The 12813-nt window shown below is 38.1% G+C and overlaps 1 protein-coding gene across 4 annotated transcripts in view; it reads right to left on the reverse strand.

The window, feature by feature from the left end:
- TLK1 (tousled like kinase 1) overlaps positions 1-12813 on the reverse strand; it is a 68868-nt gene that overhangs the window by 42490 nt on the left and 13565 nt on the right. For all 4 annotated transcript variants that reach the window (XM_027733510.2, XM_039387936.1, XM_027733508.2 and 1 more), the window contains exon 2: positions 293-411. In XM_027733510.2, coding sequence (XP_027589311.1) covers positions 293-406 — 114 coding nt within the window. In that variant the 5' untranslated portion in view covers positions 407-411. The remainder of the gene's footprint in view (positions 1-292; positions 412-12813) is intronic.

The raw sequence follows: 12813 nt of genomic DNA on the forward strand, positions 1-12813 counted from the left end.
GAAAATCTTCCATCTCTGATCACATGTGCACTACAGCAAAACCACAAAAGAGCCTAGATAAGCTCTTTCTTTTGCGTTTTTAAGAACAATTCAATGCCCATGTCATAGAAAAGTTCAGGATAAACAATCCTATCTCAAAGCAAAATAACAGACTAACAAGGATTTTTCTGAGAGCCTCTTCCAACGCAGTGCTTTTTCAAGTAAATCACATGGGCAATATGCAAGTGAGACAGCGTGAGACAAATAAGTATTTCAAAGATGGCAGATCTGAATGACTGTTCTCAGGACTTACTTTAGCTCCAACACTGCAACTTCCAGTACTCCCAGTGCTGCCACTTACTACTCCTGTAAATCTTGCCTCTAACAATTCTTGTCTTCTTGGGTCCAGGCTATGAAGTTCATCCATTGCTCCTGAAAAAGATACATAAATTCATCACATTTCCTAATATTTGAAGTGGAGTATTCTACAAAAAAGCCAAACATACCACAGGCCTATGCAAAGAAAGGATTTATATCCTCAACTTGACAATGACTCACTATCTGTTACCTAATAACCAATGCACTCAATTAATTACAGAAAATTTGTGGGAAGTTCTATGCATCAGAACAGCCTTGTCAATTCTGGTGAAAACCAGAACCTGTTAGAGGCGTGTAAGAGACAGAGTCTGCAGTATGCAATACGCCAACCAGGCAATTATTTATAGATTAAAAAACTAGCTGACAGGAGCAAAATATTTTCCAGCATAAAACCTCCCAATTCTGCAATGCATTCTGCAATGCTCTTGTTTTCCATATATTTAAAGTGGTAAGACTATCAATGTTCAAGATCAACAAGTAGGAATCATAGAAAAAAAAGAAAATCAGAAGGCAGATCACAGTCCTCAACACATGCAAGGGAACGTACTGTTATATGGAGGCTTGAAGGGCAGAGAAGGAAGGAGCAGGATCAGCAACAAAAAAGGAGCCAAAGAGTAACAGAGACCCTTGTGCAAGCGGTGGCTTTGACAGTGCTCTGTAAAACGGGGTAAAGCAGTGCTGCTGGAATCAGCAGGGAAAGTAAGGTGGAAGGAAATGGAGGAACAAAAGGAGTTTCTGATGAGCTCAGTCTACATGAGTAGGCTGTAACATGATGTGCAGCTTTCTAATTTGTATTTAAATCACTTACGGCTGTTTAATGAGTCTGAAAGATGATCCAGACAAATAGTCTTCCGTATTTACACAAACTGCATTCTTTTTTGTTTTTATCTCTTCAACTACTTGAACATTCAGTTTATCTTCAATTGGAAACATTTGAGCTGCTTTATTTTAAATAAGATAATTAAGGTTAAAGTCTTTATGCACTATTTTAATAGTATATGCCTCAAGTACCACATAGTGATATAGTCTCAATCTTTTCAACTAAGACACAATACATTGGTGCTTTTCAGTCCCAGAGGACAACACAACAGTTCAGAAAGGAATGGTGCTATGAAAAAAAGCTTTTGGAATTCTGTTTTCATGAGTTTAAATGCTACTGTGAACCTCTACCCACCAGCTAAGCATTCTGACAACCAAGGTATCAATGTAGCTTTTTCCACACTTTCTTATATTGCTCTTGGGTATCTCAAAATCTTTAGAATTCAAGAACTTGACAGATCTTTCTGTACCAGACACCACTGCCACTCCTGGCCATGCAGCAAACCACTCCCTTCCCCCGCCCCCCCCACCTTCCACTGGTAGGGAGAGCAGTGGTTCTGCTACTTGGCTAATTCAAGTTGCCCTTGTTCCTGTGGGAAGGCAGATGATGGCGAGTGCGGTGTCAGTGCTCCTTTATCACGGGGCCTGGCAACAGACCTCCTCCTCTGATGGAAGGAAACCACACCAAGACACAAACAGTAGGGAGACATTCAGGAAGTGTGTTGGTGACAGAGCCTTCTTTTGAAAAAATCGAACCGCAAGTGGCAGGTTGAGGATACCACATTTTGTTTCTAGACATAGGGAGTTTACCCAGACGCAGCCATATACAGAGCTGGAAGACTTTTCCAGCAATGCAGGGGAATTACACAGTTTGAAACTGCAGCTGGCTTATCTGCAGTTTTAATGCTGCTTCTGAACTTGCTTAGTAAAAATTCCTCCAATTTCTACATACTTTAGACCGTAAACTCTCTGGCTTAAAAACTGTTTTACTGTGTGTATGCTTAGTGCAGAACAATCAGGAATTCTCTTTAATTCTTGCTTCCTAAAATGTGCTTTCAAGGGTTTCTATTACAAATTGTACATTTCTCATACACACAAAAATGGACTGTGCAGCAAGGATTTTTTTTTAAAAGCAGATGTGTACAGTCTTCCAGTATATATGTAATCTCTACCTTAATGGGAAAGTATTGCTCTGAAAAAGTGTAAAAAATTAATCACACCAGATTTGTCAGGCAAGTTTAAATGACCATTATTTTCCTTCATAACAGTAAGTGTTTAAGTGCATGCCACTCTGAAAAAAACAATTTTTGTTTACCAAAGTAAACCATTTAATGAAATAGGTCTAGCAATATTTTGATTTATTAGCCTATTTGATAGTCACCACCTGCAGAAGTTCAGAGCTTAGTTAAAAGTACTGATGTAACTCCAGCAATTACAAAACCATGTGTACATTACAGAAACAGATACTACCATATCCTACATTGTTTATTTTATGAAATATGGGAAAGCAAAAATCACTGTGGATTGCTAAGGCTCATCTGAAGTACTGCAGAATAAAATCCTCCTGCAGGTCTCGTGTATTGTGTGTAGATAGTAATGCACTAAATAGATCAGCACCCCTGGGTTAACTCACTGGTCAGAACAGTGATGTAGCAGGGTAGAGGGGCAATCCACAGCACAGATGAAATACAATCCCCTTTTTTTTTGCCCAGATTTTGGAGCCTACATACACTAATGAATGCACTATATTCTCTTTACTATTTTTGCTGCTATCTTTGAGGGGTTTATTTTGGTTTGGGTTTTGCTATTGTTAAATATCCAGAAGCAAACAGCAACACATACTCTGCCATCTTTGTGATTTGATTTGAAAGACAAGACAGAAAAGCTGGATTCAAACCTTCTTTTAACAGAGAGTAAATCCCAGGAAGAATCCCAGCAACTGCCTTGCTCATTCATGTTGTAATTTAAAATTACTCCCTGAAACAGCTATTTCCTCAAAACCACGCAGTTCTGTACAATCCTTCAGTTCTCAGCACAAGTTATCTACTTTTAAAGGTACCGTCAGCTCTAAGGCACTTCATGTTAGGGACAAAAAATTTTTTTTTATATTATTGAAACTATATATTATATGTGACATATAATTTTCTCAAACACCAGATTTTATAAATTCTCCTGCTCATTGAATGCCTTTGCTCACAAGACTAACAAAACTTACAGTTTCGAAAATATACACAGACTTCTTACTTGAACTAACTTTATTCCTACACCTGAAAGCCAACTCACTAACTCAAAGGACATGCAATCACATTACACAACTACTTATAGCATTATTTACACCATGATGCTCAAGGAAACACTGGTATTGCTACCACCTACTGCCATTCAAACTTGTACCATCTTCCAAAGAGACTTGGAAGTTTAACTGAAATTCACAGAAGAGCACTATAAACACTACCGGTCTTTATTTCTTGTAAACACCACAGATTTTTGAATGCTCTGTCTAATAGTTTTTTTGGCTTTTCAGATTACCAACAATTTCTAGCTGTTGTGGTTTTGGGGATTGGTGGTATTCTCCATATTAATTTATCAGAACCATACACAGCCTCTCCTCTAAAAAGTAATATAAAATATACAGGTATCTTGCCCTGAAAAGGACACTTTCAGCAAGAACTCTTTTGAAAAGAACTCCAAATTCCTCTGATAATTTGTTAAGCAATGGGGTATGTCAAAAGCCAAAGTTATGAATCAGAGAAGCAACTTGAAAGCTTTTTCATGGCATTTGGTATAATCAATTACACTGAATTCTACCTTAGCAAAACAGAGATGTCAGGATTCAGAGGATTCTCCATGGTAGTTTGATTTTTTTTAGAACCAGTGACCAGAAAACAATGAAGTGAACTACACCTGTACCCCAAGGCACCCCACCCCCAAATAGACAAATACTTGCAAACAATCTACTTATTTAACCAAATACTTGCTCATACCTCAGTAAAATTGACATTTTAGGAGAAAAAGTTTAGCAGAGAGTTGCAACTGCAAGTCTTCATCATCTAAAACTGCATCTTTTGTAATACTCTTGTACTATGGTCTCTATCTTGAGCACAGCTAGACTACACATAGCAGCGCTGAAGATTCAAACGCAAAGGCTTGACAGATCAGACATATTTTTCTTTTCCATTAAATATGGAATCAAGCTCCACGACTCAGTGTTTATCTTTGCATCTCTTATTACCCTGAACTGACTCTTGTTATCTGGCAATCAATTACAGCTTTGAGTTGAAGAAAGATCAACAGCTTCACACATTGTCAGCTTTCTACAATGAAGATAAAGTTCATTATGCAGAAGCCAGATTCTTCTTAGAACAACTCTCCAGATTAGATTGAGGCCCCCCTCTCCTGAATTCAAGGCCAGCACAAACCACCTTTCACTTAAGCGAAAGCCATACTGGTTTGGTCTGGTTTCTTTAACGCATTTATATGCATATAGCTTTTAATGCCAAAGCAAAATACTTCAACACAGAGACCTATCTGTTGAATAGAAATGGACAATTCAACAATAGCCCAAATGTAAATTGAATTTCCTGACGTGCTCCTATTAGGCGCTCAGATTTTACGGTAACACACACAGTATGAAAGTTATGCCTAATGTATTTTTAGGAACACTTCACATTAACATTGATAATATTGCCACCATGTAGTCTCTTCACTGACAGTAACATACTTTAGATCAGTAATCCTAATTAATATACAGCTAAAAGGGCAAGGGGTGAGAAAAGAAAGGGTTGGGGGTGGGGGTGTACACATTTCGAACAGAAGGAAAAGTAGGCTGGAAAGCAGCTTTTTTTTTTGCCCCCCTTCCTTTTTTAAAAAAAATCAAGATTCCTTTAAAGGTATCAAACCAGACTTAGAGTTTGGTAACCACTGGTTAACAGCACTGCAATGCAATCCTTAAAGTCCTTAAGTAACTGTTTATTTCAATTTGGAATATCCTAAATTGCATTATCTCATTATGTTTATGCTCTAATAATTTAATTTTGTAACAATTGAGTATGACAGCTCTTGCCATTCTAGAATACATGTTTATCAGCAGGTAAAAGGAAAGCTTTAAAATATCAAATGCAAAACAGACTACAGAAAATTACTACAACCAGATTTTTAAACCCTTGAGCAATCTCTTAAAAAGAGGCCACACTACTACTTTTCTTCATTCATCAACATGAAGATGCATGTTGCCTCTGCATCCACGTATATTTCCTTTTAATTGAGCTATTATCTTGTTTCATTTCAGGGGGAAAAAAAAAATCAACCCAGACCAAAAACAAACTGTGCACTCAACTTCATTCTTCCTTCTTATCTTTCTGAAACTCTGGACTTTCCTTATTGCGGAACCAACCAGAAAGGACTTTTTCATTTCCAGGAAAATAAGGTAATGAAGCTAATACTTCTGCCTCCAAGAAAACAAACTATTTGGTATTATGTAGTTAGGTAAATGTTAGCAAGTCACCACCATGTTTATCCAGGTCTCTTCCAGATTAGACTTCATATACGCTTCAGTACCTTATAAAAGCCAGTGGAGAATAAAGCGACCCAGAACAAGTTGTCAGTGAAGGAACAGAGGGGAGCACTAAAATACAAACCTAATCAAGTGAAAAAGCACGACAAACCAAAATACATTACAACATCAAATTGTATGGAGTGAATGCAAATTGTGACTTGTAAATTGGAACAAATGACACCTGTTCAACCTAAAGTAGAACATTTGGGTTGTCAGACTGAGAAATTAATAAAAAGACCCCAAAAGGTTGACCTGTTCTGCTAAACAATGTCTTGAATAGTTTCTCTTCCACAGTTTTTTGGGGAGTCACAGAAAATAGAATTGGAAACAGCCTTGAAAACTACTAACGTGCTAAGAAAACGAGTTGAGATGTTAGTATGATGGCATAAAGCCAAGCAGTTTTAATTTGAGAAGAGTTCAATTTCAAGGTAACAGCAAAAACACAGCCCATCCTTAGCAGAAGGCTTTGAAGTACATCACCACCTGAAGTCATTTAGTACCGCGGCCTCAGAAGTCAAGAAGGTCCCGTTCAACTGATATCAGCAGTCAGAAGGGCAGACAGTAAGAGACAATCTCTGAGATTTAAAGTAAAACAAACAAACCAACAAAAAAATCCCAAAACTATATTTACATTCTAACAACAGCTACATAACCAAAGCCTAGAGGACATAGCTTACCAACGTCGCAGCGTTCCAGCTCTTCCAAAACACTTAACTAACAGCTACAAATAGTCCTGTAACAAAGTTAAACCTGGAAATTTAGAAATACTTAAAATGACTGACTTTCCAATGAACAGGATTAACTTCTTTTACAGAGGACTACATAGCTACTATAACCTCCAAACAACAGGTAACATGAAAAAGTTCAGGGGACTACATTCAAGTTGAAAACCTTCACTGTAGCCGAAGCAAACAGTGGCAGTTGATGAAACAGAAAAGGGTAAAACTCATGTTCAAGTGAAATTAGCTGTTTGAAAAGATTGTAAGAGATCAGAAAATCCTAATGAGAGACACATCTAAGCCCAGGGTCAGGAAAGAACAGAATCCATTCAATTAATCAAGAGTCATTTTAAAGCACAGTGAAAATACAACATTTCTCAGCACCTGAGAACACTGAAACAAGTAACACAGTAGACACTTCTGTTTCCTAACAAGGACACCCCCTACCACTACTAAGGTCCCTACGTGAACTTAACATGCTTTTCTTACTAATCTAAACAGAGTTTTTATTCCACTAACTCATCCTTCTAAAATGAGAAAGACTGTGTCCACAAGAACAGACAGTGAAAGGTGGGTAAGCAAAAGGTGACTACTGCTGACAGGAGGCTGAAGAGTAAAAGAAAGGAGGGAAAAAGCAGGATAATTAGCAGACAGATCAGGTTTTAATCTCCATAAAACCTGTGGGATAATAAAACCTAACTGGAAAATTTTGGCCTAAAAAAGCACAACTATGGTAAATCTAACAAAGTATAAGAAAACAAAAATCTCTATGAACATAAAAAGACAGCAGTTTTTGACAAGTATTATAAATTTATATCTGCTGATTACAGTTTGATAATTGCTGGATGCAAACTTGTTAAAATACAAAGCAGAGAATATAAGGGTTTTCTGATGGGGAGAAAAAAAAACCCAAACACAGTAAACTTCTGACCTATTTCCCATGAACTAAAGAGTTGAAAAGGAAGTGCATTTTGGATAGGTTGTTGGGTTACCTGGACTCCATCATTCAAAATTAATTCTTCTGGTGTTGAAAGAACAGGAAAGTATTTCCTGTGTCCCTTCTCTCCCCAAGATGCAGCAGTCTATTTCCGTATGCAAGTCTTTTTAAAATTACTGTAGTTTACTTTTTTAAAATGCTGTTTGAACACTGTTTATTTCACTTTTCCCAACAGTTCAGCAGTCCAGAAATTTGATCTAAAAAGAAGAAAACTTTGGCTGCTGGATAGATAAGTAATTTCCTGCAAATCATTCTACAACAGAAATAATTTCTCTAACACTAAAAAAAATTGTAGTGATCTTTAGACTTCATGTCTGTGCTGCCAGTTTTTGGATTTCAATTTTCTGGCCAACAATCTGGAAAAGAAAAGGGAATTACAGAGAAATATGTTCCTGAGTGAACCTCTGCTAACACCTTTAAGAAAGACTTATGAATAAACCACTTGGGCCATCTCCAGATCGGCTAGGAGACATTTGTGGGTAACAATTTAAGAATGTTTAATTCTCCCTGCCTTTCAGCTGGGTGCTATAATCTAAGGATCTCTTGAGGACTACGTGTCTCATCAGATGGCTGTAGGAAGCAGAGGCAGAGATGAACTTACAAGTTCCCTACCAATGCCTTGATTTGGCCACAAACCAACAACATATTCTCCTGTGAGTGGGTATATGCCACAAGGATGGTATGCCACTCAGAACGGCTCATTCAGAGCTCAGGGAGTGATTCATACGACTGAGAGGACAACAGCTCCCTAGGGTCTATTCTATTGTAATTGGGGCTAAACCAGGCATGCAACTATGTCCAAGGCAATATCCAGTAATGTCTCATTTCTGACTAGGCCCTCTACCAATCCTACCGGCTGGAAGTACAGCTGAATTGCTGAAAGCCACACGTGGCTAAAGAGCAATGCATGGGCCTCCTGAAGCAAGGAAGAACTCAGATATTTCTGACTGACAGCATTTCCCCTATGTATTGCATACAAGTAATTGCGCTTTCCTTCAACACCATAGACAACAATTGCACAGATGTAAATACAACCTGTCTGAGCTGTACCACAGTACCCAAGAAAGACAACGTGCCACCACTAATGTAGGAAATAGAAAGACTTGAAAAGGAAAAATAAAGAAACAACTGATTGAGTACCATTAAAAATTACATTCCAAACTTAAAAAATGATAACGTGCATGTCTATGACAGCTTTCAAGACTGAAGTCTGTCTAACAATTAATGGTGCTGATGGGTCTGAAAGCTACTGAAGTTTTTTTGCAACAATGACATGGTGTGTCTCATTTCAATCTTGTTCATTATTCAGAAAAGAAGTCAACATTTATTGTTATTTGCCATGTGAAAACATACAACAGGTCAGTTTTCAGCCAAATTTTTCTTTCTGCTAGCTTTTCCTGAAGGGATTCTTCACCCATCAAATTTTTCTCATCTTGCCCCAGAAATTATTATGCCATTATTTTTGCAGTGGGTTTTTTTTTTCATATTAGTGATAGGAGTTGGCAAGTATGGAATAATTAATAAAGATATAGCACAGAACATTCAACATGGCATCTACCTATCCATTTCTGAAACTTTTAATATAACTCCATGTGCACTGTGTACAGGAAGCGTTAGCATAGCAAAGACTGCTATGAGCAACAGAACCACGACAAGGTCCTTCCTGAGTCTGTTGAATAATGCTTAACGTGATGAATGAAGGGAAATTAAGGGAACGAAGGGAAAAAGGACAACTGAAAGAACATTTCCCCCTGTATTCAGCACTGGTGAGGCCGCACCTTGAGTACTGCATTCAGCTCTGGGCCTCTCACTAAAAAGGACGTTGAGATGCTGGAGCATGTCCAGCAACGGGCAACAGGGCTCATTAAAGGTCTAGAAAACATGTCTTATGAGAAGCAGCTAAGGTAACTGGGTTTCTTTAGTCTGGAGGATTTTGGGGGGACCTCATCAGTCAGGGAGGTGGTAGTCTCCCTTGAGGTGTTTAAGAGGTGTCTGAATCTGGGTGATATGGTTTAGGGGTTACAGTGATAGTGCTGGTTTGATGGTTGGACTGGATGATCTTGAAGGTCTCTTCCAACCTTGATGATTCTATGAATCTTTAGTACTAATATCTCAAATGCTGTTTATCTTGCAGTTGCCTCAACAGCAGTGAGGAGGCTACATTTTGAAGACTGCTATCATTGTATTTTCCTCTCCTTTGCACACCTTAACTACTGAATTCAACAGATCGGTTCATAGGCACTGTAATAGAAACCTCTGCTGTGCCCCACTGCAGAACAGTTCACTTGCAAGAAGAATTCCCCACATCCAAAATCCCTCTCCCTTCTAATCTCTTAAAAACAATATTATGCAATATCAGAGTGTACTGCCTGTGTCAAAATACCAAACTCCAAGATCTTTCCCCATCATGAGAGCCCTCCTATATCAACAAAACAGAAAAGTCACCACAAAAAATACACCACAGAAAAGCAGTAACAGTGAAAAATATCCCTTTTGGAAATGCCCTAATTTAAAAGACTTACTCTGAACTCACACAGCTAGGAGTTTAAATAATAAAGAATTTGCTAAAACCAGATATCTTAAGTTGCTGGCTACAATACCATATGCAGAACAAGCCTAACAAAGAAGTCAACACTAAACATATACAAACCACACAGGTGATATCCTGAATGTGTTCATTACAAGGAATGGTATTCTTTCCTTTGAAACTTGTTGCTATGTAATCCCAAGTGTCACATTTACCTGCTTTTTCTAAAGGCCTGGATTCCTCACTTGCAATTGTTCTCTAGATTATTCCGAACTGCATAGAGCAAGCAAAGAGCAGGTTCTGATTTGGCAGAAGGATTTTGGTGGCTTTTCAACACCATCAACATCTACCATTTAACAGCAAACTGTCAGAGCCAGTGTTTCAAAGAAACAAGTAGGTTTGTTAACATAGTCCTGACTGACCATTTTGCACTCTTCATGCTAAAGACAGTGATACTGGAGATCAGGTTTATTAACTAGTTTTCTCTCACAGTCTAAAGTACTGCTCTAAGCATTTAGTCTATTTAGAACACATACTGTAGAACAAATGCATCTTCAGTAAAACTCATTTTTAATGACAGCATCTGATTTGAACATCTGCTACAGTGACAGAATAATCAGAGATACAAAGCCCTCTTTTAAAGTGCTTTTAATAAAGTTTTGTTCCAGACAACTGTCAGTTTTGGCAGCAACTGGATAGTCAACTAACACATCCTCCTCATGTTTCTTGTCATCTCTGACCACTACAGTCCATGTCTGCATAAATGCGACACTAACCTCTCTAAAGTCTCTCAAAAAGCCTTAAACAATCACATCTAGGTCCCATGGAGCTTTCTTTTGGAAAGGAATGATTTATTACACAGTTGTAAGGTCAAAAGCAGTAACTTTTCTTTCTTCAGAGTTAAAAACAATGTTCTGGTTAAGAAAAAACAACAGTAAATGCATTGTTTCGTGACCATATGCGACCAAGTTAGAAGAAAGGTTAAAAGAAAATATGATGGCGCCCCTTTGGGTTGCCTTTGTCAATCAAAAATAAAAAAGTCCTTGCTAGTGTCCCATTGAGCAGTATCAGTGTTGATGTATTATACTGTACTACTCCCACTGATCAATAAACAAATATACAATACACAGACAAGTTTATGCTTACTATCGCCCTATAAGGTAAGAAAAGCCTATTTATATTTTACAGACAGTACCTATCATCTTGGACAAAGTTACACAAGACATCTGTGGCAGAACACTAAAAGACTGCCTGTCTAGGTAGCAAACATCTGCCTTGAACACAACATTATGTCAAGAGAGATAAAAACTAACAGCCTGGGCTGCACATATGCAGGTGACGTGCTGCCTGCCTATCTCTACCAGCTTCCTTTCCCTCTGTGTAGGGAAATCTGCAGCAATTACTGTTGCTTCCAGACAGCTCTGTAAAAGGTATCCAAACAGAAAGAGAGCAGCAGAATTTGCCCATTTCAGCTGCAAAACCAGATGCTCCCTGTCCCCTTGGGGAAGAGGCAGCAAGCAGGGAGAAGCACATTGCAAGTTCATGGGTCACTTGTTGGCGATGTAGACTTAACAGGTCACAAGATAACACCAGTTTTGTGATACTCTCAAAAACTGCATCCCATGCTGAACAAAAGCTTGCTACATTCCATCCCTCCATTCATTTCCATGATGAAAAGGACCAAAAGCAAGGAGTAGTCCTGAAGAAGAAACATCTACATAGAGAGATGCCAGAAAGTACAGCAAATTTCATTTGCTGCATTCAGTTATAAGGAAACAAACTGAGAGCTCTAAACGCCTGAGTCCACGAAATGGTTGTTCTGCAAGAATTTAAAATGGCACAGGCCTTTTGCACATATCAAAAATAAACAGTAGTTTCTGATATCTGAGGAAGGAGTGGAAAAGAAGTTAAAAGCGGAGGTCTCCTATAGAGCAGGAAGAGAGCAAGCAATGTCTCTTACCACAGGGCTTTTCGTTCTCACCCTTGCTCCTCAGAAAAAGTAAACTATGAAGGAAGAAATATAAGTTGTGCAGCTTTTCCCCAAATAATTTTTTTAAGTTATCCATAGAGTAGAAAGGCAGCCCAAACCCCCTCAAAAATTTAATAGAATAAATTTATCTTATTTTTCTGAGTTACAATACCAGTCATTTAGTATTTGAAAGCTGTATTTGTGTCAATAGAGGTGTATTTCGGTTGTTAATTCCCTGAACTTCCTAATCTCCTTAATTCTGTAGCTCCTACTGCCATTTCTACCCCCATGATCTTCAAAATCTCCCAAGCACAGCCAGCCCACTGACCCTCAAGGCAAGTGTTCTGCTCCCCAAAGCACGCAGGACATAAATGGCTGACCACAGTACATAAATCTTAACCTATATTGTTCTTGCCATTACATGGCAAGGAATATGTTACAAATAAGAAATTAAACAAAAAAAAATTCCAGAGTCTTTACAAAAATATTAATCTATTCCACTCACTACATTGTGATCAACTAAAATTTCAACCTCCATATAGTTTTAACATCAAACATGCAAACAACCTCATTACACATCTAAGATTAAACTGGAACAGTGAATTCACCAATTGTAATCATAAGATTCATTAAATATTTTGGGTTTTGAACTATTTTTAACCATTTTAAGGAAAAGATATTAACCTCAAATAACACGATCAATTTCCTCCTTTCAAAATACCTGTATGGCTCACTCACCATAGAAACTACAAAAAAATGAAACAGAAATAACTTAGCTAAGAGATTTAGACTCCAGAATCACAAGATCCACCAGAAACCACCACACCACCAGACAGCTCGTATATCAGGGATCCTGTCCCCTGTGCTGAG

Source organism: Pipra filicauda, unplaced genomic scaffold (genome assembly GCF_003945595.2).
Source record: "Pipra filicauda isolate LSUMZ 115617 unplaced genomic scaffold, ASM394559v2 scaffold5_size6683894_pilon, whole genome shotgun sequence".
NCBI lineage: Eukaryota > Metazoa > Chordata > Aves > Passeriformes > Pipridae > Pipra > Pipra filicauda.